Below are 27302 nucleotides of genomic sequence, written 5' to 3'. Positions count from 1 at the left end.
CTCACATGCCCAGACCCTGGCTGAATGCATACTCAGTCTGTTAACCACAGAAGCCCCTTGGATGACCCGTTCCCCGGCCTGTCTACACAGTGCCCCTTAGGGATACAGCCCAGTCAACGCACTGCCTCAGCAAGGCCAGCCCCACTTTACAGATGGAGAACAGAGTTCACCAAGGTGCCTCTGTGCAGGCCACCTCAACGAAGAGGGGCAGCCCAACCAGTACTTACACTGAATCACAACCTAAGTGGTCCCTGGCTCCAGCACCATAGACTTCACCTGCCAGTCCTTAACTTCTGGGAAAAAAAATGTCGTTAGCCAGTGTGAACATTGAGTTCTTAGCTTTTCATGAGATGAGGAGCCTTCACCACATACTCCCCTGGCCTTCTCTTAAGGTTCATCAAGGGCCCATAAACCAAAATCTGAAAGTATGGGCAAAATAGATCCATCCTCCTTTAATTACAAGCCCTACTACAACTTTCTCCTCAGAACTGAGCAGAGCCAAAGCCAGGCAGGATAGCACATATCGACAACCTCGGCCCTTGGGAGGCAGAGGTAGGAGGATCTCTGTGAGTTCAAGACCAGCCTGGTCTACAAAGTAAGTTCCAGGACAGCCAGGGCTACACAGAGAAACTCTGTCTCAAGAACAAAAGAAACCGAACTGACCTGGAAGCCAGGAGCCCAAGCAACAAATAGCAGTTTGGATTATGAAGCACTGGGTTGGAATCTTTGATCAGTTAGCCATTCCTGGCTGTGTGGCTACCTTGAAAATCCTGTTTCAGTCCCTCAAATGGGATTCACTCATTGTTTACAGGGAAACGGAAGGCTAAGATTATCTGTCCTCAAGAATCCAGTCACCTTCTCAGGTTCTCTTCCTCCAGCTGAAAGCCAATTTTTTTGTTGTTAATGAGTATCCTGTTCATGCTAATTCACACCCAGAATCCTAACAGACCAGCACGATGAACTTAACTGGTGTTGCTAAATTCTCTAGATGTGTGGAGGCTGGGGCAGAGCACAGCCCTTATCTGGTCTTGTCTTCTGGCCACCCACTCTTGATCTGCCTTTCTCCCCCGAGACTCAAGCTTAGGTGATATCCCCCACTAATTCAAACCCTTATTTGCTATTCTGGATGATGAGGGGGAAGGGCACTAGAAATAACTCACTGCTGGTTAGACAGAATTCAGAATGGTCTGCAGAGACCTGGACAGCTCTGGAGTATCTGCTTGCTCAAGAGGAAGTGGTTTGAAGAACCCAACACCAGCAAAACCACCAGATCCCAGCACTCTGGCACCTGAGACCCTCTCTCTCCATAAAAAAAATCTCCGCAGGACAGTTCTCATCTACATAGCCAGTCTTCAAGCCCTTTGCTGTACGGGAAAATAACCCCATCCTAACATGTCAGTCCTCCCATCCCTTCTACGCCCATCAAATTATCTACTAGGCCGGCTAATCAGATCTGGGAAGGACTTTCATGCTTGTTGTGATCTTGGTTTTCTGCGACTCCTTGGCAGCCTTTGAAGCAGGCTGGTAACTTGACTCCCTTTCCAAACTGTCATCATAGCAGTATCATCAGCCTCATTAAAATTGATGTCAGCACGGCCTGGAGAAAGCTGAAGGTCACAGAAAAGGGCAATGTTTTGTCGGTCTGCACAGCCCTCGGGATGGCACATCTCAACAGGAAGGAATACACCAGAGAAGGTTCCATCATGCTGAGAAGCCTGAATGTGGGGCTGACAGGTGGCTGTGTTCATTGTATAAGCCTTTAGAGTCCATCATTACATGGGTTCTGGGAATCTACACCATCCTCTGGAAGACTGTAGTTCCTACACATCATCCCTGCAGCTGGGTTCCTTAGCAGAAGTTAAGCCAAGGCAGGAACACAGGCTTTGTAGCGGGCCTTTACCTAGGCCCTGCCAATAGGCCTCAGATGCCTCCTCACGTCTGCTGGCATTTCACCCAAGCATGCCCATGGCTAGTTAGATCTTGGGGCCCGCCCCGCTGACTAGCCTGGGCTGCTGTCACAACTCCCACCCAGCAGACTTATTTTCCTAGCTGCTGGAAGTCAAAGTGCTCCATGACGGTTTCACCATAAACACTTCTAGAACTTTTTAGTTGCACCTTAAGTCCCATTCAAGATATAATCCTGTTAGAGGCTTCTGGTAGACCTGGTTTTTTAAAAGAAATATCTGAATCGCCAATATAGAGATAGCAAATGCAGGAAAACCTTGGCCAACAAGTACCAAGGATCTTATCTGGTCCCCAGCACTACTTCCCAAGCCCTCCAATTTACTAGTCAAATCTTAGGTTCTTCTCAACCCCATCCTACCACCTCATCTGTCACGGCCTTCCCTTGTCTCAGACCCTCCCTATTCTTGTTTCTAAGATTTTGTGTATGACTGCTCTGCCTGCCTCGAGTACTTGTGTACCTAATATCTGTCCTGGGGAGCTAGAACTGCAGTCATTAGACAGTTGTGAGCAATCATCCAGTTGCTGGAACAACACTAGCCCTCTCCAAGAGCAGTCAAGTTCTCCTAAGCATTGCACCATCTCCAGCCCTGTCATTTATTACTGTGAACACTGAAGGCTAACCCTTCTCTGTAAGCTAACTTCTTGCTCAGTTAAGGAGCCTGGAAAATCCTAGGACAGACATTGGGAAGTTCTATGAACGTCTAAAACAATCATCTAGTAATTGTGTGTGGTATTTGACAAGGTCTGCAAAATATGTGCCTGAGGATATGTGGGGAGGTGGTGGGGAGGGAATCTTGTGTGCACCTGCCAGAAGAGAGCATCTAATACCTTGGGCTGGCGTCACAGGCAATCTGGCAAGGCCTCCCTGCTTGTTATGTGGGTGTTGGGATCCCAACTCTGGCCCTCAGGATTGTGTAGCAAGCACACTGCAGAATACGTCTGCCCCAGCCCACAAGCCCACCTTCAGAGTGACTGAGCTAAGCCCAAGACTTGCCTGCCCGTTGGCAAGGCTTGTCAGAATTCCTGTTCAGACACCTGTGTTGACAACAATTCTTGAGCTCAAGTCAGCCAAGAGTCTAACACACATGCTCCAGTCTTGGTGTTAAGTCTATTCCCTTCAATTTTAGACTAAAAGGGACCCAGAAGTCAATATAAGGTCAAGGTCTTCCCCCTTGACACATGTTCTGGTTTGCAAGGGTTGCAGATGATTCAACTGCTGCACTGCCTTTTCTGCTGCTGGAGCTCTAACCTAGAGCCTCATCCACGCAGCCGTGCTCTACCACTATTTCAGACTCCAACCCATTTTTAAGCAGCAGCTCACTTACTCTCCTGGGTCACTGCTACTAGTGAGGATTCCAGTAGAGTGTGTGTGTGTGTAAAGATCCTGCCTTTCCTCATCACTAAGATACCAAAGACTGCCCAACGCAAGCTGGTTAGGAGCCTTAGAAATGTGAGCGTACAACTAGGCTTTACCAAAGAGTAATGCATTTATTTTGCTTAGTCTTAGAAAATATGGTTTTGGCAGTTATCACACAAAATGTCCTAAAAAAAAAAAAAAGAAAGAAAGAAAAAAGAAAAGCATGAGAAAACAGACCCAAAATGTTAAGATTTTATTTACAAAGCTTTTCCTTGTTGTACAGAAAGTAAAAATGTTGTTACAATCGCAGTGTAACTGGCAGCCAGGACGGTCAACTCACCAATCACAGCTGTCACGATACAGCAAGAGTCTTACACGAAAACCTAACAACGTTTACAATTTTGTTGGGGTGAAGTCCCCAGGCTTGGTGGTGGATTACCAAGGGGCTAAACGGAGGAAGGCGGAATGTCGCGGGAACTATTCTTTGGCTCTTTGGGTGGGGGTGTCCTGGGGCTTGTATCACAGCTACCTTTTTAAAACAGCTACCAAATCCATGAGCAGTCCAACCAATACTCAACAGTTCTGTTTCTTGAAGGTTGTTTTGGGTCTTAATCATCTTCTCCTTCGTCATCTGTTTCTCTCTTTCTCTTTTCACCCTTCCCACTTTCCTCCTCCTCTGCAGTGAAAAACAAACTGGAGTGAGAACATGGAAAGAGCCCTGCCTAACCGCTAACGGGCAGGACTTTGCCTAGCTCCTCCTACGAGGTAGCCACTGGTGAGTAGCAAAGACATCAACGACGTGCATGGCACTAAATGCACAGGTCACCAGGGCCAGCCAGGCAGAAGGCACGGCAGGCAGCACTGCAACTGGCACAGCTATTGAGGTTTGCAATACACAGTCAAAAAACTCTGCTTAACCAGCCTGTTCCTAAGCCACGCTCTTCACAAGTGAACCTTAGGCCAGCCACTTAAACTGACTCCTTGACTCTCACTCTTAAAGACAATAGGAACGACACAGGAAGTTATTCTGAGAGATCAACACGATACCACCACAAGGCTTAGTCTGAGACATGGGCACTGGAGGGCTGCTCCCGATAAAGGTTGTCTACATGGGCCTAGTGTACTGTGCTGCTGCACTCAGAGCTGGATCATCAGGACCCAGAAGAGCAGAGTGGCCAAGGACCACTTCATATGCTCAACGTGACCCAAGTCTAACAGAGACATAAATAAATCTCAGAGCTCTGGAAGGGAAGGCAGGAACACCGAGTTTATGACAAGCCCAGCAACACAGTAAGATTTGACCTCAAAAAACCCAAAACCAAGACCTACCTTGAGGGCACTTTCATCTAACTTTAAATGAGAAGGAAGCCAAAGTATAAGCATCACACCCACCTTCATCCTCATCTTCATCCTCATCTTCTTCATCTTCATCAACTTCTCCATCATGGCCAAAATCTTCTTCCTAAACAAGAGAAAAGGTTAACATTATTAGGTTCACCTGAGCTAACAAGCTGCCTCAACCAGTTAAGACAGGTTTCAAGATCCTGGCAACCTAAGATGGATCACTGGAAGCCAGAGATGAAAGGGGACAATCAAAAGAGACTAAAAAGAAAGTCAACCCCTATGTCTCCCTTGTAGGCTGTGTCACAAATGTGACCACACCCGTACAAATAAAACCAGATGCCACATCTCACAACTGTAATTCTAGCAACTGGGTACGAAAGACAGGAGGATCAGTGATTCCAGGCCAGCCTGGGTTATATAAGCCCCTAATCACCAATTCCTCATAAAAAAATAAAAGTGCAAAGAGGCATATTCTTCTAAATAGTTACAGCAAAACAACAGGGAGAAAACTGTTATTTTACATAGTTTCCTGCACAGAAATGCTGGTTGAACTTCTTTAATGAGCTTAAAAAGAAAAGAAAAGAAACTGCCAGAGGGCTCTGCAGTCAAGAGCCTTGCATGGTATATACGTGTATAAATGTGTGCATGCATATGTACAGACAAAATAAAAATAAATCTTTAAAGGAGCGTTGCCCAAAAATAGTATTTGCAGGGCTCTGGCTTAAGAAGAAAAAAATAAAAAGGAAAATTCAACCCATTTTTACAATCTTACATTTCAGGGTTAGTTCGGACAGATTTCTTGCTGTATTCATATGCTTTATATGGAGGGTGCAGGTGTAGCCCAGGACCCTGCGCACATACATGGTTTTGAAGACAGTCTAGTTTAGCCCAGGCTGGTCTTGAGGTGGTGATCTTCCCTGCTTATAGGCATGTACTCTTTTTCTTACACAAAACTTAGCTACTTTCTCCAGGTAGGAAGGCATACATTTAACTCCAACCACAACTCAGCAGTTCGCAGTACTCTGAGCACACCCCTTCTCTGATAATGTGAAAGGCAACTCAGGCAATCTCAGGAAGCACATTTCTCATTTCAAGGAGACAAGAGCTGCCACCACCAGCCTTCACCTGCCTCTCTAACCCAGGCCCATCTTTGCCGTTCCGCCAACAGGAAAGAACAGTTGTATTCACCTCCCCGCTGACTTCATCTTCATCATCTTCTCCTTCTACATCCTCATCCTCATCTTCATCCTCTTCGTCTTCATCCTCTTCTTCCTCACCATCCTCATCTTCCTCTTCCTCTTCATCCTCTCCTTCTAAAAACAATCCAAAAAAACAGAAATTACTAAGGATAACCATAACCCAAGCACTTGGGAGGCAGAAGCAGGTAGATCTCGATGAGTTCAAGGCCAGCTAGTCTTAGTTCTAGGACATCCAAGGTTACAGAGAAACCCTAAAAAACTGGAAAAGGAAGGGAGGCAGAAGAGAGGAAAGTGAAGGACAGATAGTTAACCTTGATGACCCACAGGGTCCTTCCTACCTACAAATGCGAAAACCCAAAGTCAACCTACAACAAGCTCCACAAACATCAGGAGAGACTTACAGCTTATCTTTTTCTACCAGTCTTTAATTCAAAGAGAGTATCCATCCTAAAATCAAGAAGCTTCAAGTACTACATCTCCCTTCTTACTGATGACCGCTGACCTCCAGTTCACACAGGCGGCTTTCCACTTCTGCCATGGCGGAAAGTCCCAGCACTGTCTTTAAAGGAGAGCCTGGTGTGAGGGAATGGAGCTACCTGAGGTAACTCCTGCCTCTCCAAACACAAATGGCAAACTGTGGTGATTTGAATGAAAGTGGCCCCCAGTGGTCCATAGAGAGTGGCACTAACAGGGGTGTGGCCTTGTTGGAGGAAGTGTGTCACCCGAACAGGTACTGAGACCTCAGTTCAAGCCAGGCTTAATGGTTCTCAGTCTTTTTCTGCTGCATTTTCTCCCAGCTCCTTCTCCAGCACCATGTCCGCCTGCATGCCACCATGTTTTCTACCTGCTAATGGACTAGAACTCTGAACAGCAAGCCAGCCCCACACATCAGTAAAACCTTAAGTAAGGCAACATCTAACACTTGTCTTTCCTTCTTTGCTTTCTTGGCCATTGCTATCTTGTATGTTCTAGCAAGTGCTAATATTAAAGGCATGGAAAGCCGGGCGGTGGTGGCGCACGCCTGTAATCCCAGTACTCTGGGAGGCAGAAGCAGGCAGATTTCTGAGTTTGAGACCAGCTTGGTCTACAGAGTGAGCTCCAGGACAGCCAGGGCTACAAAGAGAAACCCTGTCTCGAAAATCAAATGATTTCAAAAACTACCCAGACTCACCCAAAAATATCAATACACCTAAACACACAAAAAACTTTGATTATTAAGAGCAGCCCAACTTGTGAACCTGACTCCAGATTATGTGTGCCATCACACATGCCTGAAAAACCTTTTCCCCACAAATTCCATGTTATACTTGAGATCATACTTTTATAAATTAAAAACAAAAAAACAAAAAAACAAAAAAAGCACAATCGAAGAATCTGTCTTGAAGCTTGTAGGTGAGGCACTGAGCTTGGAAGGATAGTAGGCAGAGGCAAGGAGACAAGGAATACTGAACTCTCTAAACACACAAAGGATTCCAGTGGCCTGCAGGAAATAGCTGTTGACCAAATAGATATACGCAACCCACTTGCTAATAACACTTTCATTTCTGAGCATTTTAGGATTAGGTGCCCAGAGTTTATAAACATAAACACACGCACATACACCACACACTCAGACCCTGAGCAGGAGCAGCCATCGGGCCTGAAAGAACAGAGGTCAGGTCACAAGATGCCCAGCCGACCCACCTTCATCCTCGTCTTCTTTGTCCACGCCGTCCACCTCTCCCTCCGAGTCGGGGGCTTCCTCTACACTATCCACCTCCACGTCAGAGTCAGGGGCTTCCTGGTCCTCTCGGTCATAGCCATCCAGATAGGACAGCTGGGGCAGGAGCCTGAAGACAGTTTCTCGGTAATCACTCCGGTTAGTGACCTCACAGCCGAACAGATCCAGACTTTTCAGACAATCCAACCTTTTCTAAAGTGAAGAACCAAAAAACATGATTCCTAAATAAAGAACATGTCACCAAACCAGTTTCAAGAGGCAAAACTCTAGGCTTCCCACCGATCAGCTGCTACCTAGCCATCCCTGTACACAGGAAAAGCTCACAGTTTTGTGTTGCCTTCTTAACAAGCCTCCTTCCCCTCCTGCTCTGGCTCCCCTCAGAACTGTCTTCCTGGCAGCACTAAGAGTTTGGGTGAGGCCTAGCTGAAATGTACACAGAGCCCGCCCATGAAAGTGGAATGAGACCTGGTATGAGGTGTGCCAGCGTGGGCAGAAGGGTATACAAGAGCTTAGATTTCAGGAACAGAAAAACCCTACGCTCCTCTGTCTTTAAGATCTCTAGAAGAGGTTAACATTACCAGACTCTCTAGAATAGCATGGAGAACCCATAGTGTACCACCCCCTCTAATTGTTCTAAAATTAAGATAAAGTCTGGTGCTCTTCCAAAATTAAACAAAACCTGTCAATATTGGGGCAGGGATGTAGCTCATTTAGTCGAGTGCTTGTGCAGAGCCCTCTGATCCAACACTATATGTGTTGGCAGTGCAGGCCTTGGTACACAGGAGGCTAGCAGGTCAAAGTCATGGCCAGCTACATGAGACCACTCACTCAAAAAGTTCTAACAAACCCAATAGTAACACTTCATATGCAAAGTCACTGCCATGTTCACATGACCCAGAAGAAATTCAGAACCAAAGGTGCCTCTGTAATTCTCTGCTTTGAAAATCCAGAATGTGACAGCAACCAGTGTACTGCTTAAGTGGCTCATTAGCTATTTCTGTAAACTAAAATTTGGGGGATTTTTAAAAAATAGTCCCTGAGATCCATCTCCTGCCTTTGCCTCAAAAGCTAGGAGTTGAGACATGTACCACCATGCCCAGCTAAAATAAACTCTTACTGCCATGCAACATTCATCTATCTGCCCATCTATCTACCATACACAGCTCCCTTAAGACTATACTGACTGACAGAAGCTATGATACAAACTGGGGCCCACAAGGCTTCATGCTTTCATTAGCTGATCTTTCAGGGAAAGGGCTGCTGACCCTTACAGAAAATCCCATCATCAGGGAAAGGCTCACAAAAGTTTTATTCTCAGAGTAGAACATAGAACCAGGGAAAGCCCAGCAGCAGGATTGCAGGCAGATGTCATACCCCCCCCCCAATACCTCAAGGCAGGCAGGCCAGGCCCAGCCCCGCCAGTTCTAGGGGTGACTGATTTTCTATCAGGCAACTTTCAGATTAGGTTTCCTACTGGGCAAGCCCTGACCTTAGAAACTCAGGTATAATTTCTTGCCAAAGAGAAAAAAAATGCAGTAATCCCACTCCAAATAATCAACGCAGCTTGTTCACTAGCTTTCTGTGGATCCTTTCTTTGCTGCCTAGTAGCCCAGAACTGCTGAACCTCCCCCACCCCATCTCAACCTCTATTACCCAGTGAGACATTCCAGAAAGTAAATGCAGGCAGTTTCCTATTAGTCTACTGTCCTCCTCTTCCATCACTTCTTTCTGAAGTCTACGTCTCACCATGTAGCCTTCATAGGCTGCCCTTTGACTCAGTTTTCTTGCTTTGGCCCTTTGGATCTTCCTTCTGAGGAAGCTGGCAGGACAGAATACACCACCACCACCACCACCACCACCACCACCACCACCACCACCACCACCACCACCACCAGATTGACTAAAAATTGTTTACTTAATGAACTGGGACATTGCTTAATCTACTGTACAGGTCCACTGAGGCTGTCCCGTGTCTTAGCTGTGGAAATTTTAGATGTTTGCTTACTTCTTGACAAAGCACCATTATCAAATAATTTGAATATGCCGAACAGTATGGTAAGAAATGAAATTAGAGCAAGTTCACAACAACAAACCCCATATAACTACAGTATTCTGCAATTGTTTTTAAAGCAGTAAAGTTGAGTTTATAGGCCAACAGGCTCAGAATACAGATTACACAGCATCCCGATGTAATGTGTAAACACTGCTAAAAACTTAACAACTGTACCATGCTGGAAACTTGACCTAAACTAATAGGCTAGCCATAATAAACATTAAACATTTTATTAACAATAATTTTGCTTGCCTTCTTAGTTTAGAAGGGCTTTGGGGGATGGTTTGGATGGCCCAGGTCTCTTAAAAAAGGTGTCCCAGGAAGTTTGAACTGCTGCCTTCTTTGTCTCTCGTTAATGTCCCTGTAGCAAGCAGAGGCATTCACAATCATTGCATTGACTGTCAAGGCTGGGCTCAAGGCAGTGTTCACGATGTGTGGTGATGAGGATGAAGATGGTATTTCCCCACTCTAAAACGCTCACAAGTCAACCCTGGGCCCAGAGTCTCCCCCCTCACCGTCTGTACAGGTTTTCCTTATTCCAAGTGAGAACCAGAAGACCAAACTAGCTCAGGCTTTTCTTTTTGTCTTTTTTCAAGGTTTTCTCCTGTGTATCCCTGGCTGTCCTGGAACCAGCTCTGTAGACCAGGCTGACCTTGAACACAAGAGTTTCTCTGCCCTCCTTCCAAGCACTGAGCCTGCAGGTGTGCACCATCGCTGCCCAGGCTCGGGCCCTTCTAAGCCCTGACATGTGTGTATGTAGAGCATGGCAGCTCTGCCACATGTGTCACCAAGTCTTAGCTTCGGATGTAAAACAAGGACCATACTATTTCCATCCACTTCATAGGGACTTTTTCATCAACCACTGTAGGAACTATGTACATCTGATACAGTGGAACAAGCATGTAACAATGATTCCTTCTCCTCCTTCACTGTCTTGAGACTGTAACCTGTTAGAGTACAGATCGGGAGCACTCAAGCGAACCACGCCTGCACAGGGCTCACCTGGGCTCACTTCAGTGCTAAAACACTCACACTGGCTCCCCAGAGTATTCAGGTCTCCAAGAGAATCAGGAGCAACTAGCTGGTTATCCAGCAAGAAAAGCTCCTCTCTGGTCCTGTTTAACACACCCATCCCCCCCCCACCTGTGTAGGGGATGCTATTCTTCAGGTTGGAGTAGCCCAGAATTAATATAACTTCCACCAAGCAATAAAAAGATGCTTCGCACAGGCCAGGGAGGGTGTTAGTATGAATATTCCTATGGGAATTCCATTTTACTGAAATTTAGGCATGGAGTCAATTTACATATATAAACACATCCCAAAAGCAAAAATAAAATTAAGTGAATTAAACTTGATCCTGATATTAATTACAAACATTTGTTAAAGCTCTCTAAGCTCAGTCTCCTCTCTAAATAAGACAGCCATTCTCTATCTCTGGACTCCAAGTCCACAATGAACAAATATTAAATCTCCCTGGGCATAGCAGATTGCAATGCATATATCTTTAACTTGGAATCAGGCTGCTTTACACAGAAAGAATAAAACTAGTAAAACTGGTGGAGAGCAAGCATGTGGTGATGCATAGCAGAAAAAAAGATCTGCAGAAAAAAAGTAAGAAACAGGTTCAATGTCTACAACAAATGGAGGCTCAAACACAGATATACATACATAAAACAACCCTGCAAGAAGATTATAAATGCTTCACACTTTTGATTGTTGAAAGGGACAGGGACCACTTTAACTTTAACTGTACCAGGACATTGTCACTGAAAGAAACCACAAGCTGTCTTCCTCCTGAGCATCAAGAGCAGGGGTTTGGCTTTGTTGTTTGCTTGGCAGGGTTTTTACAATCTAGGCCAAGGCTAGTCTCAGAGTTGCTACCTGTAGCGGATGACCCTGAACTTTTGATCCTCTGGGGATTACATGCATGTGCCATGTGATTTAAGGAACCCAGGGCCTCCCACATTCTGAGCAAGCACTCTGCCAACTGAGCCAGCCCCACAGCCCCAACAGAGCATTCTTGCAGCGAGGTAAAGCCCAGCATTTCACAGTGACACCACCAGCTGTCTAACACAGAAGCCCTGCCTGCCTGCGGGCTGCCTCTCTCGGCATTAGCCCTGCCTTCAGAGCCACCACTGCAACAGGCAGCAAGTGAGCTCTCCCTGCAATAGGCTCCCAATGTACAAAACAAATCATCTACTTCTTCATTGTCCTCTAAGCACTTAGGTAAGGCAAGGAATGAATGAAGTCTTCTCTGTTCAGTCTGCTGAAGACCAGATCATATATGCTTACAACCCAAAAGGCACTTAAAATTTCATCTCTTTAATGTACCTAGGAATGTTCTTCCAGATTGTGAGTTCAAATCCCAGCAACAACATGGTGGCTCACAACCACCTGCAATGAGATCTGATGCCTTTTTCTGGGATGTCTGAAGACAGCTACAGTGTACTTACATATAATAAGTAAATAAACCTTTAAAAAAAGAACTGGTGAGATGGTTAAGAGTGCAAACTTCCAAGTCCTAAGTTCAAATCCCAGCAACCACATGGTGGCTCACAATCATCCATAATGAAATCTGACACCCTCTTCTAGAGTGACTGAAGGCAGCTACGGTGTACTTACATATAATAAATAAACAAATCTTTAAAAAAAAAAAAGACTGAGGAAGGTGTTTCTAGTAGGAAAACTTAGCAGACATGCTTAAAGCTAAGATAACCATATGTTTGAAATTCTCTATGCATGATGCCATCAATTTCAGTCAGGAGAGCAAAGCCCCAGGAATACATCAGGAGACTTTTAAAAGCCACTCCAGGAAGAGTACAAGGCCATCACTTTTCCAGCTAACTATTCTTCCCAATCATTTCTCCCACTGGAAATATGACAATGAGATGACAAAAACCCACTCTAAACTCCCAACCACTCACCAAGGGCTCCAAGGTGCTGATATCTTTCAGGTTATTTCCACTTAGGTTCAGATGTGTGAGGCTTGGAAGTTCTTCTGCTAGTCTGTCCAGACCTCCGAAGATTCTATTTTCACTGAGCTCAAGCTAATGGAAACATGGACAAACAGAAAACACTTACTACTGAATTGAGGTAAAAAGCACATTCTTCTAATAAAAACAGTAGCAGCAGAGTTCTCCAAGAGCTGGTGAATGACTCCTCAGGTAAAGACACGTGCTGCCAAGACTGACAGATTAAGTTCAACCCCGGCACCCAACCCACTTGGTGGAGACCTGAGACCAAGGCTGTTCTCTGATTTCTACACATGTAGCATGGAAACCCTGTTCTATCAGGTTATAAACATTATTTTATTTGATTAAATCCAAATTACGTAGTTTATACATTCCAGAAACATTTGGGATGAGTTAGGCAGATATGCCAGAAGATGGGAATTTTTTTTTTGTCTTGTTTTTTAAAATTTTCTGTTGAGTGTATACACAGCATGTGCATGCAGTGTCTGTGGAGGCCAGAAGGGGGCATCGGATCCCCTGTGCAAGATCCCAGAGTCTGTGGATCCTGTTCCCCAGAGGCACTAGCTTCCATAGTAAGCTGCTTTAGTTTCTCAGCTGCAGATAAGTCACACACGCAATGGCATGCTCACAAAGTGTGAGCCCTCACCAAATATTACCAGTGTCTCAGAGTACAGCTATGTAGAGACTATGTAAGTCATGTCCTTCCTTCTGCAGCTCAACACTCAGGCTATGGGACTTGGTGTCTACATCAGGTGTTGTTCTTCCTGGAGAGTTAGGTTCCTAGACCCCATGTTGGATCATTCACAATCCAGAGGACCCAATGTGCTCTTCTGGCTTCCAAGCCTCCCACCCCAAGACATGTTTATTAAACAAACAAAGCAGCCTTAGACCATACAGGTGTTCCAATTTGTTATACCTGTGTCAAGACAAAGGTAGCCAGGGCTACCGAGAGCTTGAGTGCCTGTCAATTTTCAGAGCCCATTTAGTTCACCTGCTCTTACAACAAACTGAAGTGGTAGGATCTTCGTCCCATTTGACAGGCTGACAGGTAGGTCCATGACCAATGCCTTATGAAGTGCGTGTTGATGGCACATGTTTAGAGCCCTGGCTCTACTCACTACACCACATGCATGCTGTGTGCTTAAGGTGGGAGCTTCACATGGCCGGCATGTGACAGAGGCTTGGGACATACCAACCTGAGGCTAAGGTACCTTGCCATCCTATGCAACCTAGAGACCTTGCCTCAAAGTTAAAGCACTGCTTCATGAATAAAGTCTTTAGCATGCTATAACACTAGAATACAGAAGCAATGACCACAGTTTTAGAATGCTAGCCTAGGAGGGCAGATGAGAGATGGTTCTATAAATAAAGGCACGCAACAAGCCTGGCAACCAGTCTCCAGGAGGAGAATGGAATCCCAAGTTGTTCTCTCACAGCCAAGAAAGCTGTGGTTTATCCTACCCACCAAAAGAGAGCAAACAACAAAACAAAACAAAACAAAAAAACCTGCCCGTCTACAATTAATAAAGATGCAACTTTGGATCTTGTGATTTTTAGAAACCATAATAGCAGAAACCACCTTTCTGTGTTTAGTCCATGTAGCTAGATTATAACATCTTTCTACAGGAAAAGACAGTAAGGTAATATACCAAAGCATTTACTAGCATACATAGAACTTTAAAACCATTTATATATCAAACATCCTTTAGTACTTGTTTCTTATGAAGAGCCTGTGCTGAGGGGAAGAACAGACAATCCTTAACAGCTGTGAAAATGTTCCATCTGCCTTCAGTACGGTCACCTTCTAATTAGCCCTGTGAGTGGTCACCACCTCAGTCTCTGGGAGGCTAAAGCAGGACTGTGTTCTAATTTAGCCCAGTCACACAGTGAGATCTTGTCTCAAAGAAGTCAACAGTTGAGAAAGATTCAGTACAGCTACTGTGGTGCTTAATCTCATTGTGGACTTGATGCGTCTGGGATTAGCATGGATACACTGCTATGTCTAAGTGTTTCCAAAGAGGGCCAACCCAGGGGGGAGACCACTCTGAACATTTTGTGGCCCAATCTCACGGAGTGGAGGCCAGGCTGAAGCAAAACACAAGGGTCTATTTATTAATTATATTACTAGTGTTCATGTGTCTAACTCCACACGCTGCAGTCATGCCATCCACCATGCCAGGTGTCCCGCTGCATCAAACCTCCCCACTGTGCCCAAATGAACTCCTGTTGATTTATCAGGACAGTAAGAAAAAACACCAACTTATAGATCAAATGTACACAAAACAGATGCTAACATCTTTCTATGGGTCCTGGATGACCCCTATCAATCTTTCCAGCATCACGGATGATCCATACATAACTTCTTACAGTTCTTTGTGTATGAGTGTTGTCTGCAGGCTGTCTGTGTACCTTACATGGTGCCCAGAGTTAATAACTGTGAAATGTCAAGAGCCACACCTCCTTTTCTTAAACTATGTAAAGGCTTCTTATTTGATCCTAACACTACCCAGAGTTCTGTGGGTGGCTTTAGGAAAATTGCTCTTCCTTTCTGGGCCTATGGCTACACCTATCAGTGCACAGGAGTAAAGCTTTTTTTCCATCTCCTTGACAAATATAGATAAGAGAAACCCTTTCTTAAGCATTCTGCCCTTTCTGGGAGTAACCAGAGGGCAAGACAGGGTGGCTACAGGGAAGGTAAAACCATCAACAATAGGTTAAGACCAGAGAGAAATGTAGGTTTGGTTTTTGTGGGTTTTTTGGGTGGTGGCTAGGGAGGCACAGACATAGGAGGCAGCAGCTCTGTCTAGAGGGACCCCACAGTCCTCACGTGTTCTTGCTCTCAGAGCAAGCAGGCTTTCTTACACAGCACTTTCTAGTCAATCACAACACATTTCAAACTAGTTATTAAGAATTACATGAGAGGGCTAGAGATGGTGCAGGAGTCAAGGGAACTTGCTGTCCTTGCAGAAGACAGATTTGATTTTCACTACAGGCAATTGTAAATTGCCTGTAACTTCATGCCCAGATCTGATGTCTTTGGAGGGTACCACATACACACCCCAGTTAGACAGTCTTCACTTTCCTTCTCATTGGCATACAAATTAAAGCACAAAAAAAAGAGAGAGAGCTCTTATGTCTCCTGAACCAGAGCCTAAGCTCAAAATGTAGTTAACAAAATAAAGCTTTTGACAATTAACCGATTATTTATAGAGCAACTATCTCTCATAATAAGGCATTATTTCCAAAGCATTGTTGCAACACTGCTGGTTAAGTGTAACCACTAGTTTTGGAAAGGAAGCTGAGTCAGCTTAGGGAGAAGGAAGGCAGTACCCCCAAGTCTCAGTGTCACGGACCACTAAAACACGTGCTTACACCACACAGACAAAACCCATACCTTTTTCCTTCTCAACAATTCTTTTGAAAAATTAAATACTTACCTTTTTCAATTTAGGTAGCTTCGGGAGGTCAGAGACTGAAAACAAGCCCACACTTATTAAGCTGAGGAACTCTAAGTTCACAAATTCATCTGTTAACCCCTCAATTTTTCCATCCATTGCTTTGCAATTGTCCAAGACAAGTTCTCGAACCTGTGGGTACAAACAAAAACAGGAATAAGCTTTAAAAACAGGAAAACAAAAAAGCAAAACTCTTAAATACAATCCCGTGAAACTTCCAAATTCAAGAACAGCGTTTCTTTAAGAGTAGGATCAGCTACCAACACAGAAAGCATGATCAGTCTTGTAGTTGCGGCATAGTATCAAGACCCGCAGACCACTGTTAGTTCTTGTAAACACAGAGAAAGAAGGCACAGACTCCATACCCCACCAAGAGCCAACACAGCTCTCAAGAGTCTCAATGACTGACTGCATTCAGGCCTGTATTTGTGAGTCATCAAGGAAGAGGAAGTGACAGGAACCCGGTATTCCTAGAAAAAGCATCAAGGATGGAACTCGGGGCAATTAAGAAAGATGGGCAAGGTGCCCAAAGCTAAAAACACTCCCCCTAAGACAGGGTTTCTCTGTGTAGACCTGGCTATCCCAGAGCAAGAGACCTGCCTGCCTCTGCCTCCCAAGTAGTAGAACTGCCACATGCACCACCACTGCCTAGCTAAGAACTTCATTTAAACACCAGGAACAAGGTGGGCATAGTGACTAGACACCTGCAATCCCGGCACTTGGGAGGCTGAGGCAGAGGACTGAAAGCTGAAGGAGGGTGTGAGCTGGTGAGCTGAGTGGAGAGTCAGTTCCAGGTCAGCCTCAACTACAAAGTAAGCCTTCAAAAATATATAAAAATAAAAATAAGATGACCTGGGACACAGGCAAGCATGTGATGTCTCACTTGAGAGGTAAACAGGTCTTCAATAAGCCTTTCTGTCATGGTGAAGGACCTATAAGATTGTTCTGTGGGGAAGCACTACTGTGCTCTGAGTTCAATCCTCATCGCTCACATAAAAATATAGCAGAGAATTGGCCATACAACTGACCTGACATGTGCACTGCAGCACATGCATGACCCTTGCATATCATACAATAGGTTTTTTTTTTTAAAAAATTTGAACAAAAATGAAATGGGTTGGAATGACACTGAACTTCCTGGTGAAGATGCACCCCCCTCACCTCACCCGCCCCCAAGAACACTGGTGTGGGCTCTGTTCCAAAATGAAGGACAAGAAATTCAGGGAAATCCACTGCGGTAGTAAACTGACTAGGAATGCCTCCCATAAACTCATGGCTTTGAAAGTTTGGCCCAGGAAGCAGCACTATTAATTAGGAGAAGCCTTGTTAGAGTAGGTGTACCCTGTTGGAAGATGGTGTCACTGGGGGTGGGGGAGGGAAGAGCTGGTTGAGAGCCCAGATGCTCACACCTGGTCCCGGCCAGCGTCTCAGTCACTACCTGCTGCCTACAAATCAACCCTCAGCTCCTCCTGCAGCACCAAGTCTGCCTGCATGCTACCATGTTTTTCGCCATGAATACTACTACTACTACTACGACTACTACTAATACTAATAATAATAATAGCTCTATATTTTAAGCCAGACCCTTTTAATTCTTTCCTTCATAAGAGTTGCTGTGGTCATAGTGTCTCCTCCTAGCAATAAAACCCTAAGACTTTTGATTTTAAAGAGGGGTAGTATGGCTAAGAAAAGACAGGTCCTTGGCTTCCAGAAATGTCCAGATGAGTCAGCTGGAGTTGCTACATCAGGCCAAGCCTTAGAGTTGCACTAGAGAGAGGTCTTAAGTGCCACTGGCTAGCTGCCTCTGAGTCTGTAAAGTTCTCAGCAAAGCTCAAGCTGGTGATACAGGCCAGTTTCTCAGGAAGCTGAGGCAGTAGAACCACAAGTTCCAGATCATCTCAGAAAGAGGCATTAAGGCATGGCAGCAGTACATGTCAGTGATCTTAGAACATAGGTAGAGGTGTGGGGTAGGCAGAAGTTTAAGGTCCACCCTGATGGCATAGAAGTTCTAGGTAAGTCTCAGTTCATAAGATAGTCTTGTAGAAAACAAAAAAATATATGCCTGGGGAGGTGGATCAGAGTTTAAAAGCACTTGCTGCTCCTCGGAGTTCAGCCTCCAGCCCAGCAGCAGGCAGTGTACAATTGCCTGTAATCCCAGCTCAGAGGATCTGACATCCTCTTTTGGCCTCTGCAGGCACAGTAATACATGTGGCAGGCATGCAGACCTACACAAATAAAAATAAAGGGAAAGCTAGCCCCAACTACATCTGTGTATGCAAACTAAAGAGCTCTGGAGCCCAAAACACAGCAAGATAAGCAGCTCAAAGACGGAGCAAATCTACTCCCCTCACTAGCCATTCTCCAATGGAACTTGCCTTTTTTCCCACAAATGAGAATAAAGTAAATGTTCAGGAACTAAAACCAGGGGGCTGGAGAAATAGCTCAGTGGTTAAGAGCACTGACTGCCCTTCCAGAGGTCCTGAGTTCAAATCCCAGCAACCACATGGTGGCTCACCGCCATCTGTAATGAGATCTGATGCCCTCTTCTGGTGTGTCTGAAGACAACTACAGCGTGCTTATATATAATAAATAAAATCTTTAAAAAAAAAGGGGGGGGGGACCGAACAGCACAGTTCCTCAGGCTTGTAATGCTAACACTTTGCATGTGAAGGCAGCCGATTTGAATTCAGGGACAAGCTCAGCTAGAGATTGATGTCTGCATGGGATATAGAACACTGGCTGTGTAGCTATTATTTTATTTTTAGGACAGAGTCTCACTGTGCAGCCCCAGCAGACCCACCTACTGTCGCCCTTCCCCTTGCTGGGATTAAATAAAGGTGTACCCCACCAGCTTTCCTTTAACTCTTGCACTGGGTTTTCTAGTTATGAATAATGCCAAATAATTGGCACCTTTCCACTAAGTCTTTCTTCTACCCCAACTGTTTCTCTTTTCATTTCCTTCACTGGGAAATACCTAACTTTACCTATGGTCAAGGTTGGCAATCCTCCCCAATTACATGCTTGTCCTAGGAAAGGGGAAAGGCACAGAAAAACATCGTGAGCCGTAGTGGTTTCAGTAAGTATAAAGACTCCCACGGGGTCACATATTTGAATGTGTGGTCACCAGTGACCATTACTTGAGGATTCAGAGGCAGGCCCTTGTTGGAAGAAGTGTGTCACTGGAGATTGGCTTTGAGACTTCCAAAGTCCATCCACCACCTATCTACACCACTATCTTCACATGGCAATCCTTCTACCTAGTGCTGGAATTACAGCCCTGTGCCACACACAAAAGGCTAATTTCCAATCCTTTTTATTAGAACAGTCCTAAGTAACAGTGCTTTGTTATTGCTATGCCTGCTTGTCTCTGCAGTGTACTAAATAAACCTATCTTATGAAGGAAACTGTCCTACACTAAGTACTTCAAAAAACAGACACACAGAAGAGATTACAATTCCCTCACAGTTGTTCTCTGACCCCAAGAACTTAGTGGGACACATATCATTTCTTAATTTCAAAAACGAAGAATTCAAGGGCAAAGGGGTAGAGCTGAGTGGCTTGCTAACCCAGTATGCTGGGAGCCATGTGTTCAATTCCAAGCCAGTGATGGCACACACTTTTAACCCCTGCACTTGAGAAGCAGAACCAGGAGAACCTCTAGCTAACAGAGTGAGTTCCAAGACATCCAGAACTAAATAAAGGAAGAAAAAAAAAACCCATGCTTCGAAAAACAAAACAAAACAAGGAGCTGGGAAAGGAACTCAGTAGAGTGCTTGCTTAATACGCTAAGACTCTGGGTAATGCTGACCTCTGATCCCAGAATTTGGAAGGGGAAGAAACATAGGAAGCTAAAGGTCATCCCCAGGGATCGTGGCAGAAGCAGGTGAATCTGAGTTTAAGAACAGACTGGTCTACACAGCAACTCCCAGGACAGCCAGGACAACAGGACTTAGCAGTAGAAATGCTTGCTGCCAAGCCTAACTGAGACTCACATGGAGGGGAGACCTAACTCCCCCAAGTTGTCTTCTGACTTCCAAAGACTCATGCATTCATGCAATTAAAGAGTTAAAACCCCAAAATAAATAATAAGCACATTAGGCTCATATAGTAACAGCCCCTCCATGTGTTCAGGTAGCAGAAAAGTTGAGAAGACACTCCACATCAGAATAGGAAAATGCCTGTGCCCTAGGGTGGATTAAAGGAACAACCCGGAAAGCAATTTGATATAAAATATTAAGTAACAGATAAAGGCAGTCACTGTGGCTCTTCTTTAGAGCAACCAGCTAGGACACATTTATAACACGGTCCAAGTAAAAATAAGAAATTAAGCAAGTTTGTAAACCAACACCACCAAAACGCACAGACAGAAGGTTAAGTTTATGCTGTGTATCTTTTACCAACCTTTTCCCCCCTTGTCTCCATCTACTTTTCTTTAAAGATGTATTATTGTACAAAAGAAAACAACCCCAATTAGTTGCTATGCAACCAATTAGAATATCCCATAGAGCTCAGAATTATATCACACTAAACAACAGATGTCAAAAGTTAGGGTGGTGGCCACAACAGGACAAAAAAACAAAAAAACAAAACAAAACAAAAAACAAAGTAGCCAGCTAAGGAGGTCTGTTTCCCCTCCTTAGGAAGCGGGTGAGCGGGTGCAGAGGCTGATTAAGGAGCAGGTAAGCACACTGCAGGGTTTGCGGGAGGGTGGGGAGGGGCAAAATTAAAAACCAAAAACAAACAAACAAAAAAACTCCAATAAGAAACTACTTGGTTTCCTAACTGAATGAAAGCTGTAGACAGCTGGCTTGAAGGCTTGCTGTCAGTGACTGCAGGGTGAAAAGGGTACATGACAGAGCAGCAGTCTGTGTGCAAATGGGCAGTGAGAACCTCACAGCAGATGTCTGGTGTTACACCCTGCTACTGTGTCCAGCAATCTTTGTGGCATACACAGTATGTTCAATTTATTCTCAGTGACCCCCCAGGTGCCCCTGGAGCCAAGGACTGAACCCAGGACCTCAGGCTTACTAGGGAAATGCTCTAGCTCTGAGCGAATCCCTAACCTCTGAAAACTTAATACACACACTTCATTCCTATTTTGGAAGGTGGCAATCAGGGGAAAGAGCCAATGGCCCCATAGAATACGCCATCAAGTCTACCACTGAGACATCCCGGTCCAGTGTATGGTATTTTCCACAAAATATCCTCACTAGAGGATAAGACTAGAAGGTTATTGATAGAACATATGTCCTCGGTTCAATCTCCAGCACCCCCAAAACTCTATTCTTGACCATAAAAATCTTTCAAATGGCATTTACTTTGGCTTTTTTGGTGCGATGTCATTTTATGCCATTTCCCCCACTGTGAACACACAATGCTGCAAGAGCTGGTTTGGACTTGGAAAAATTTTGAATTAAGTATTTAAAAGCCTCCCCTAAGGAAAAGAGCACGCCCATGCTCATAAGTAACAGCTGCAGCATATGACCCTGACTTGTTACCCTGGGCCTATGTACTTAGGAGGAAAAGCCAACCACCAAACCATATGTAAATGTTACCAGGATGTGTCCAAGACTTAGAAGAACACCGTAGCACACACAACACTTAGTTTTTTAGGCACCACTGTGTATTTAAAGAACAAACAAACCTCGGGGTTGGTGAGATGGCTCAGTGGTTAAGATCACTGACTGCTCTTTGGAAGGGCTTGAGTCCTAATCTCAGCAACTACATGATGGCTCACAACCATCCATAATGAAATCTGATGCCCTCTTCTGGTGTGTCTGAAGACAGCTACAGTATACTTACATATAATAAATCTTAAAAATAAAATAAAGATCAAACCTCCACTCTCTTACATCTGACTCATATCTCAGTCAACTTTAACAGTACATTTAACTGGAGACTGAAATCTCTCTGGCAACCCCACAAGTCTGTAGGGTCTCAAGGGTCAACCTATCAGATAAGTACCAAAGGTTTCTGCAGTGTGTTGTTTTTGAGGCAAGGACACACTGCAGGACCCGCTGGTGGCACTGACTGAGATCTGCCAGCCTCTGCCTCCTGAGTACTGGAGTACAGGAGGCAGAGTACTGCGAGCACCACCACACTCAAGAGGGATGAGTTCGTTTAAAACGCACCATCTTAGTTGGAACTTCTCATTTGGTTATGATACTGCATGCAAAACACATGACCCCCCCCCCTTGCCAGGTGTGATGTACTCAGGAGGCTAAGGCAGAGGGATGGCAAGTGAGACGCCAGCAGAAAGCAGTGCACAATGGCGCACGCTTGTAATCCCGGCACTTGGGAGGCAGAGGCAGGCGGATTTCTGAGTTGGAGGCCAACCTGGTCTACAGAGTGAGTTCCAGGACAGCCAGGGCTACACAGAGAAACCCTATCTCCAAAAACCAAAACAGCCAGGCGGTGGTGGTGCACGCCTTTAATCCCAGGACAGCCATGGCTACACAGAGAAACCCTGTCTTGGGGGAGGGAGGAGAGAAGAAGTCAGTAAGACTAAGGACTGCTTCAAAGATCCTGTCTCAAAAAAAAAAAAACAAAAAAAACAAAAAAAAACAAAAAACAACAACAAAAAAAAAAACAACAAAAAACAAAAAACCCCAAAATACCCGCAGCAATTTTCCCTTCAAATCCTTCCGTTTTAGGTCAAAGTTTTTCTAAATAAGCATCTGCCAATGGCCCGGCTCCCTCTAACCTGCCAAGGTATAAAAAGGAGAAAGCGCGCGCCCCCCAGTCTGAGGCCTCCAGGAGGGCAGGGGATACTCGTTTATGCAGATTTGTCAGTCCCTGACATACTGTAAGCTGAAAATGCAATAAATCAGTGGTTCAAGAGGCCAAGGGTGCCCAATGCGTTATCCATCAACCACTTGTTGCTTGTGGGCGCTTTAAAGGTGTAGTCCCTAACTCACTTCTAATTCTGGTCTGACTTTGTCAAGAGGGTTTAAATTGAAAATGGGTGCTTTACCTAAATTTAGCTACTTCATACTCATATCGATTTTTGTGGCTGACTGGAGTGAAAAGCTCAAGGCATTAACTCATCTTTTCAAGTTAAAGGAAGACGATGGTTTAACAACTCAATTTCCCAGCACGTGGTGGGCACAAAATGTCTGACTGAGGGATGGAAGGGACACGTGCCGGTGAAACGCTCAGGGCTGGGAACAGGGACACCACCCAATCAGTCCTCAGGGACCGCCCCACACTTCGGCGGTGCCGACCTCAAGGCCTGTGGCAGGAACACAAAGCCTCGGGCACGCCAGGCAGACCATCTCTACAAGTTCCCAACTTGTTAGCCACAGTCACCTGCGTGCGCCAGCCCAGGCCGCCTGTCCTACACGACATCGTGGGCCCAGGGCCATGGGCACACGCGCCGCGGCGCACGAGGGCGGCGTCGGGCCCGCGGCCTGCGCACGGTCGGCCGCAGAGGCCGCGTGGAGCACGTGCGGGGCCCAGGCCGCCCCAGCCCCGCGTCGGCCACCGTTGCCCTTTTAAGAAGGGGGAGGGCGCCCGCGAAGGGACGAGGCGGCGGCGGTGGCCGAGTGCCGCGCTTCCAGTGCGCGCGGAGCCGAGCCCGCGGGGCGGGGGCAGCCCGGGGACCGACAGGCAGCGCGAGGGCGGCCGTCTCACCCGGCGGAGGAAGACGGCGCCCGCCAACATGGCGCTGTGGCGCGCCCCGGCTGGCGCGCGGAACCGCCGGCCGCCCACACCGAGGGGCCGGCCTCCCTCTCGGGCAAGGCCCCGGGCGGCGGCGCGGGGGAGGGCGAAGCCACCGCGGTGACGGTGCCCGGCCGCCCCAGGAAGGCCGCGTGGGCAAGGCCGAGGGCGAAGACGAGCGGGGCAAAGGAGGGGCGAAGTTGTATTTTTAGGCTTGAAAAATGGCGGGAAGCGCATCCTTTTTTCAAACTTGGCCTCGGGAGGGGCGGCGGTTGCGCCACCTCCGCCGCCAGACCCGCCCCTCCCCCGTTCCGCGCCAGGCCGCGCCCGAGGGGGTTCCGCGCCCCTCAGGGACCCGAACCCCCTTCTCGGCGAGGCCCTGCCGGCCGCGGGGCGCGTGGAACCTGGCCCGGCCCCGCGGCGGGCCTGGCGGCGCGGCGGCTCCGCAGGCCCGGCCTCCGCCCGGCCGCGCATCCCGGGAGGCTGCAAACATGGCTCCCAGCGTTACACAACCCCCGCGCCCGCCCTCGCCGCCGGCCACACGCACAAGCGCTCCCTCCGGGAGAGGACCGGGCGGGCGAGCGGCTCAAAGTTTGCTTTTCCACCCGCCGTCCTCCCCATGGCCACGGGGGCCCGCGGGCGCCAAAGAGTTAATGCCCGCGCGCTCGCTCCCCCCTCCGCGCCTTCCGCCCGCCTTCCCTGTCCCCGTCCGAGCTGCGAGCAGCGCCTTCCCCGCGCCGCGGCCGGAGCCCGGTGGCCCGCAGGTGGCCACCATTACTTGCAAGTCATCGGGGGCGCGGGCGCCCGAGGGGTTCTGCTTACAGCTGCCGGGGTCCGGTTCCTCAGCTCCAGGTGGATCCTCCTCTTCATGTCCATGTTTCCCTCGTCCCCCCTCTCCAAACTTAACTTTCCGCGGCGGGGGCGGAGGGGGGAGAGGCGACCCGGCCTGCGCGGCGAGGGCCGTCGGAGGGAGGCGGCTGGAGGAGGCGGCGTGGTCCCGGGCGGCGTGCGGGCGTGCGGGCGAGCGGAGCCCCCGGAGCCAAGTTACTCGCGGGAGCGGAGAGAAACCATGGAGGGAAAAGGGGGCTGGAGCGCGGCTCTGGCCTCACTACCGCCGCCCCCGGCCAAGGCCCCGCACTGCGCTTAAACCGGCGACGCGACGCGGCGGCTGCTCGGCTCCACTCGGCCCTGCGCGGCGCCACTCGGCTCGGGAGCCCGGGCTGCAGCGCGGACTGGGTAGGCGCACGGAGGGCGGGGCAGGACCCGCCTTAAGCTCAGCCCGGACTGCGGCGCCGCCTCCCGGGCCGCGCGCGCCTCCTGGCCCTCGGGTCGCACGTGGGCTGGCTGATGTAAGACCTTCCGGTGCCGGGACCCCCGCCCCCACCCCCCACCCGCGCTCGCCTGTAGGTCTATGGACGGGCTTTGCCTCGCGTCTTCCGGGCTCTCCCGGACCCAATTTCGCCTGAGCCTTCGGACGCCCTCAGAGGCTGTGGCTTCGGGGTTCACTCTTTTACCCCCAGTTTTGAGGCCCACAGTCCGACCGACCTCACAGCCTTTAGGTTCGGTGATGTTAGAAGTGCCTTCGAGGACCCTCGTGAGGCGGTGTGTGCTCGCTTGCCCCTCGAGGAAGCTGCACTATGACATCGGCAGGGGCAGCTCCAGCCGCTTGCCCAAACCACACCGCATCGCAGCATCCCCAGTTCAGGAAACTTTCCCCTTGGCTCTTGTTTGTCATTTAAAAAAAAAAAAAATTCAGCCTGGTTTACAAAATGAGTTCCAGGACAGCCAGGGCTACACAGAGAAACCCTGTCTCGAACCCCACTTCCCCCCCAAAAATTTAATGTACTTTAAAACTATCAATAAACTACAAACTAGCCAAGAAGACAGAAAACAACTATACATAAACACAGTTTTTAAACTATCGAAAAAATTAGTAATTTTAATGAAGTCCTCACCTTCTGACTTAATCTCTTGAGGCACCTGTGGAAGATGTATACATTCTTGATCTCCATTAAGATGAATCCCGGGCTGACAGCCTTTGTCAAAGTCTAATTTTAAGGGTCCATGGATTTAAAGCACACGACGTTGTATTAAATCAGGAGCCTCCTTCCTTCTGATATTAACCAGAGGCACCAAAGATTACGGTTTACTGGAGAGAGTCATGATTCTAGGCATTACCCTAAGATTTTTAAGCCTCTCACTATCATCCCATTTTGCTTTAGAGGCCCAAACTTTTAAAGAGATTGTATATCAGGTTCAGAAATAACAATTCAAGAGAAAAGAAAATGTGTAGGTTATGGGGAAAGGTGAATACTTAATAGGTGTAGATTCATTCATGAATCCTGTGGTACCCTGGAGGGCCAAGGTAGGAGAATGGAGGAAAAGAGAGTGGTGTGCTCCTTGTCACAAAAGATTTCTATTACTATGTGATAGGCTTCATGCAAAAAAAAAAAAAAAATCTACTGAGCCACTTCCATAATCAATCAGGGAATATTGGCTTTTAAGAGCTTGCTCTGTTATATCCTATTTAACTTTCAGGCAACCCTATGAAGTTAGTGATATCTTAATTGAAAAAAATGAGGAATTAAGGCGTAATCACCACCAGTAGCCCCAACAATGTTAAGCTTTATAGGTCTGGTTCAAATCTGCCATATTTTGGCTCCACTCTGGTCTAGAGTGAGTCACCGTTAGGGACTCTTACTTTGGTACACTGGATGGGTAACGGTTGAGGGCCCTGTGAGAACAGGAGGTAGCCCACAGGTGTTGTCATGTGCGGTTGGTGGCAGGTATAGTCCGTGGGGGAGAGGAGTAACACGGTCACTCTCAAGGAGGGTGGGGTGGACCCGAGCTAGTATGTTGAGGCTGTTCTCTCTTGAAGGCAAAACCTGTGGCATAAAAGACTCTTTTCCCATGGTATACAGTTCACAGGATGAATGTGTAATAAGATTAAGCTACAGAGTGATTAATAAACACAGCCACAGCGTGTAACAAATAAAAAAGGAATGCCAGAGCGTCAAGGAGGAGCGACTACAGACAGAGCCCTGTGCCTTCCTGCACAGCCTGTGCTGGCGTGCACCTCTGAACAAAGGGCATGTGTCCCAGCGGCATGCTTCTCCCTCCGTCACGGGCTTCTCTGACAGAGGCATAAGTAACACAGGCAGCACAGGGTGTGCCTCATCCCTACCAACGTCTGCAGGACTCTCGGTCGAGGGCCTGAAGGGGCTGTTGTCACAGGGCCTGATGTTAAGTATTGCTGTGCTCAATGCCACTAGCGGATCTGTGTGAGGACGAGGGACAGCAGCCGTCACATCCAGCCTGCAGTCGTCCATGAGTTCAGGGTGTGAGCTGGAGGTGGAAGGAAATGCGGGCAGTGAGAACACTTCCTCCCACTCCTGTCCATGCCAGGGTCCACTCAGAGTGATGCCAACAGTGTCGGGCAGTGGCACTTCTTTAGTCTTAAGGCCACCTGTGCATCAAAATGTATGTGAATCCCAGAAAACTAAATCATTGGAGAGCAATTCTGAGACTTGATAACTTTTGGGACCTCTTCCTCACTTCTTTTCTGTTTGTTTGTTTTT

At 47.1% G+C, this 27302-nt stretch overlaps 1 protein-coding gene across 1 annotated transcript; it reads right to left on the bottom strand.

The window, feature by feature from the left end:
• Nucleotides 1–3755: 3755 nt before the first annotated feature.
• Nucleotides 3756–24955, bottom strand: Anp32b (acidic nuclear phosphoprotein 32 family member B). The gene is made up of 7 exons (XM_052176448.1): nucleotides 24547–24955; nucleotides 16048–16197; nucleotides 12563–12685; nucleotides 7549–7777; nucleotides 5855–5979; nucleotides 4715–4784; nucleotides 3756–3998 (listed from the first exon to the last, which is right to left on the bottom strand). Exons 1-7 carry the CDS (start codon nucleotides 24598–24600, stop codon nucleotides 3931–3933), a joined length of 819 nt encoding a protein of 272 aa, XP_052032408.1. The 5' UTR covers nucleotides 24601–24955; the 3' UTR covers nucleotides 3756–3930.
• Between the last annotated feature and the right edge of the window lie 2347 nt (nucleotides 24956–27302).

Source organism: Apodemus sylvaticus, chromosome 3 (assembly GCF_947179515.1).
Source record: "Apodemus sylvaticus chromosome 3, mApoSyl1.1, whole genome shotgun sequence".
Taxonomy (NCBI): domain Eukaryota; kingdom Metazoa; phylum Chordata; class Mammalia; order Rodentia; family Muridae; genus Apodemus; species Apodemus sylvaticus.
The sequence above is the reverse complement of the archived record's forward strand: the minus strand, read 5'-3'. Positions and strand labels throughout refer to the sequence as shown.

What these genes read in the sequence shown, in the direction of transcription:
- Anp32b (XM_052176448.1), bottom strand. Translation starts at nt 24,600, where the DNA reads ATGGACATGAAGAGGAGGATCCACCTGGAGCTGAGGAACCGGACCCCG. An exon ending in TCAGCACCTTGGAGCCCTTG is followed by an intron (nt 7,778 to 12,562) that starts GTGAGTGGTTGG and finishes TCTTCACTTTAG; the next exon opens with AAAAGGTTGGATTGTCTGAA. An exon ending in AAGATGAAGTCAGCGGGGAG is followed by an intron (nt 4,785 to 5,854) that starts GTGAATACAACT and finishes TCTCTTGTTTAG; the next exon opens with GAAGAAGATTTTGGCCATGA.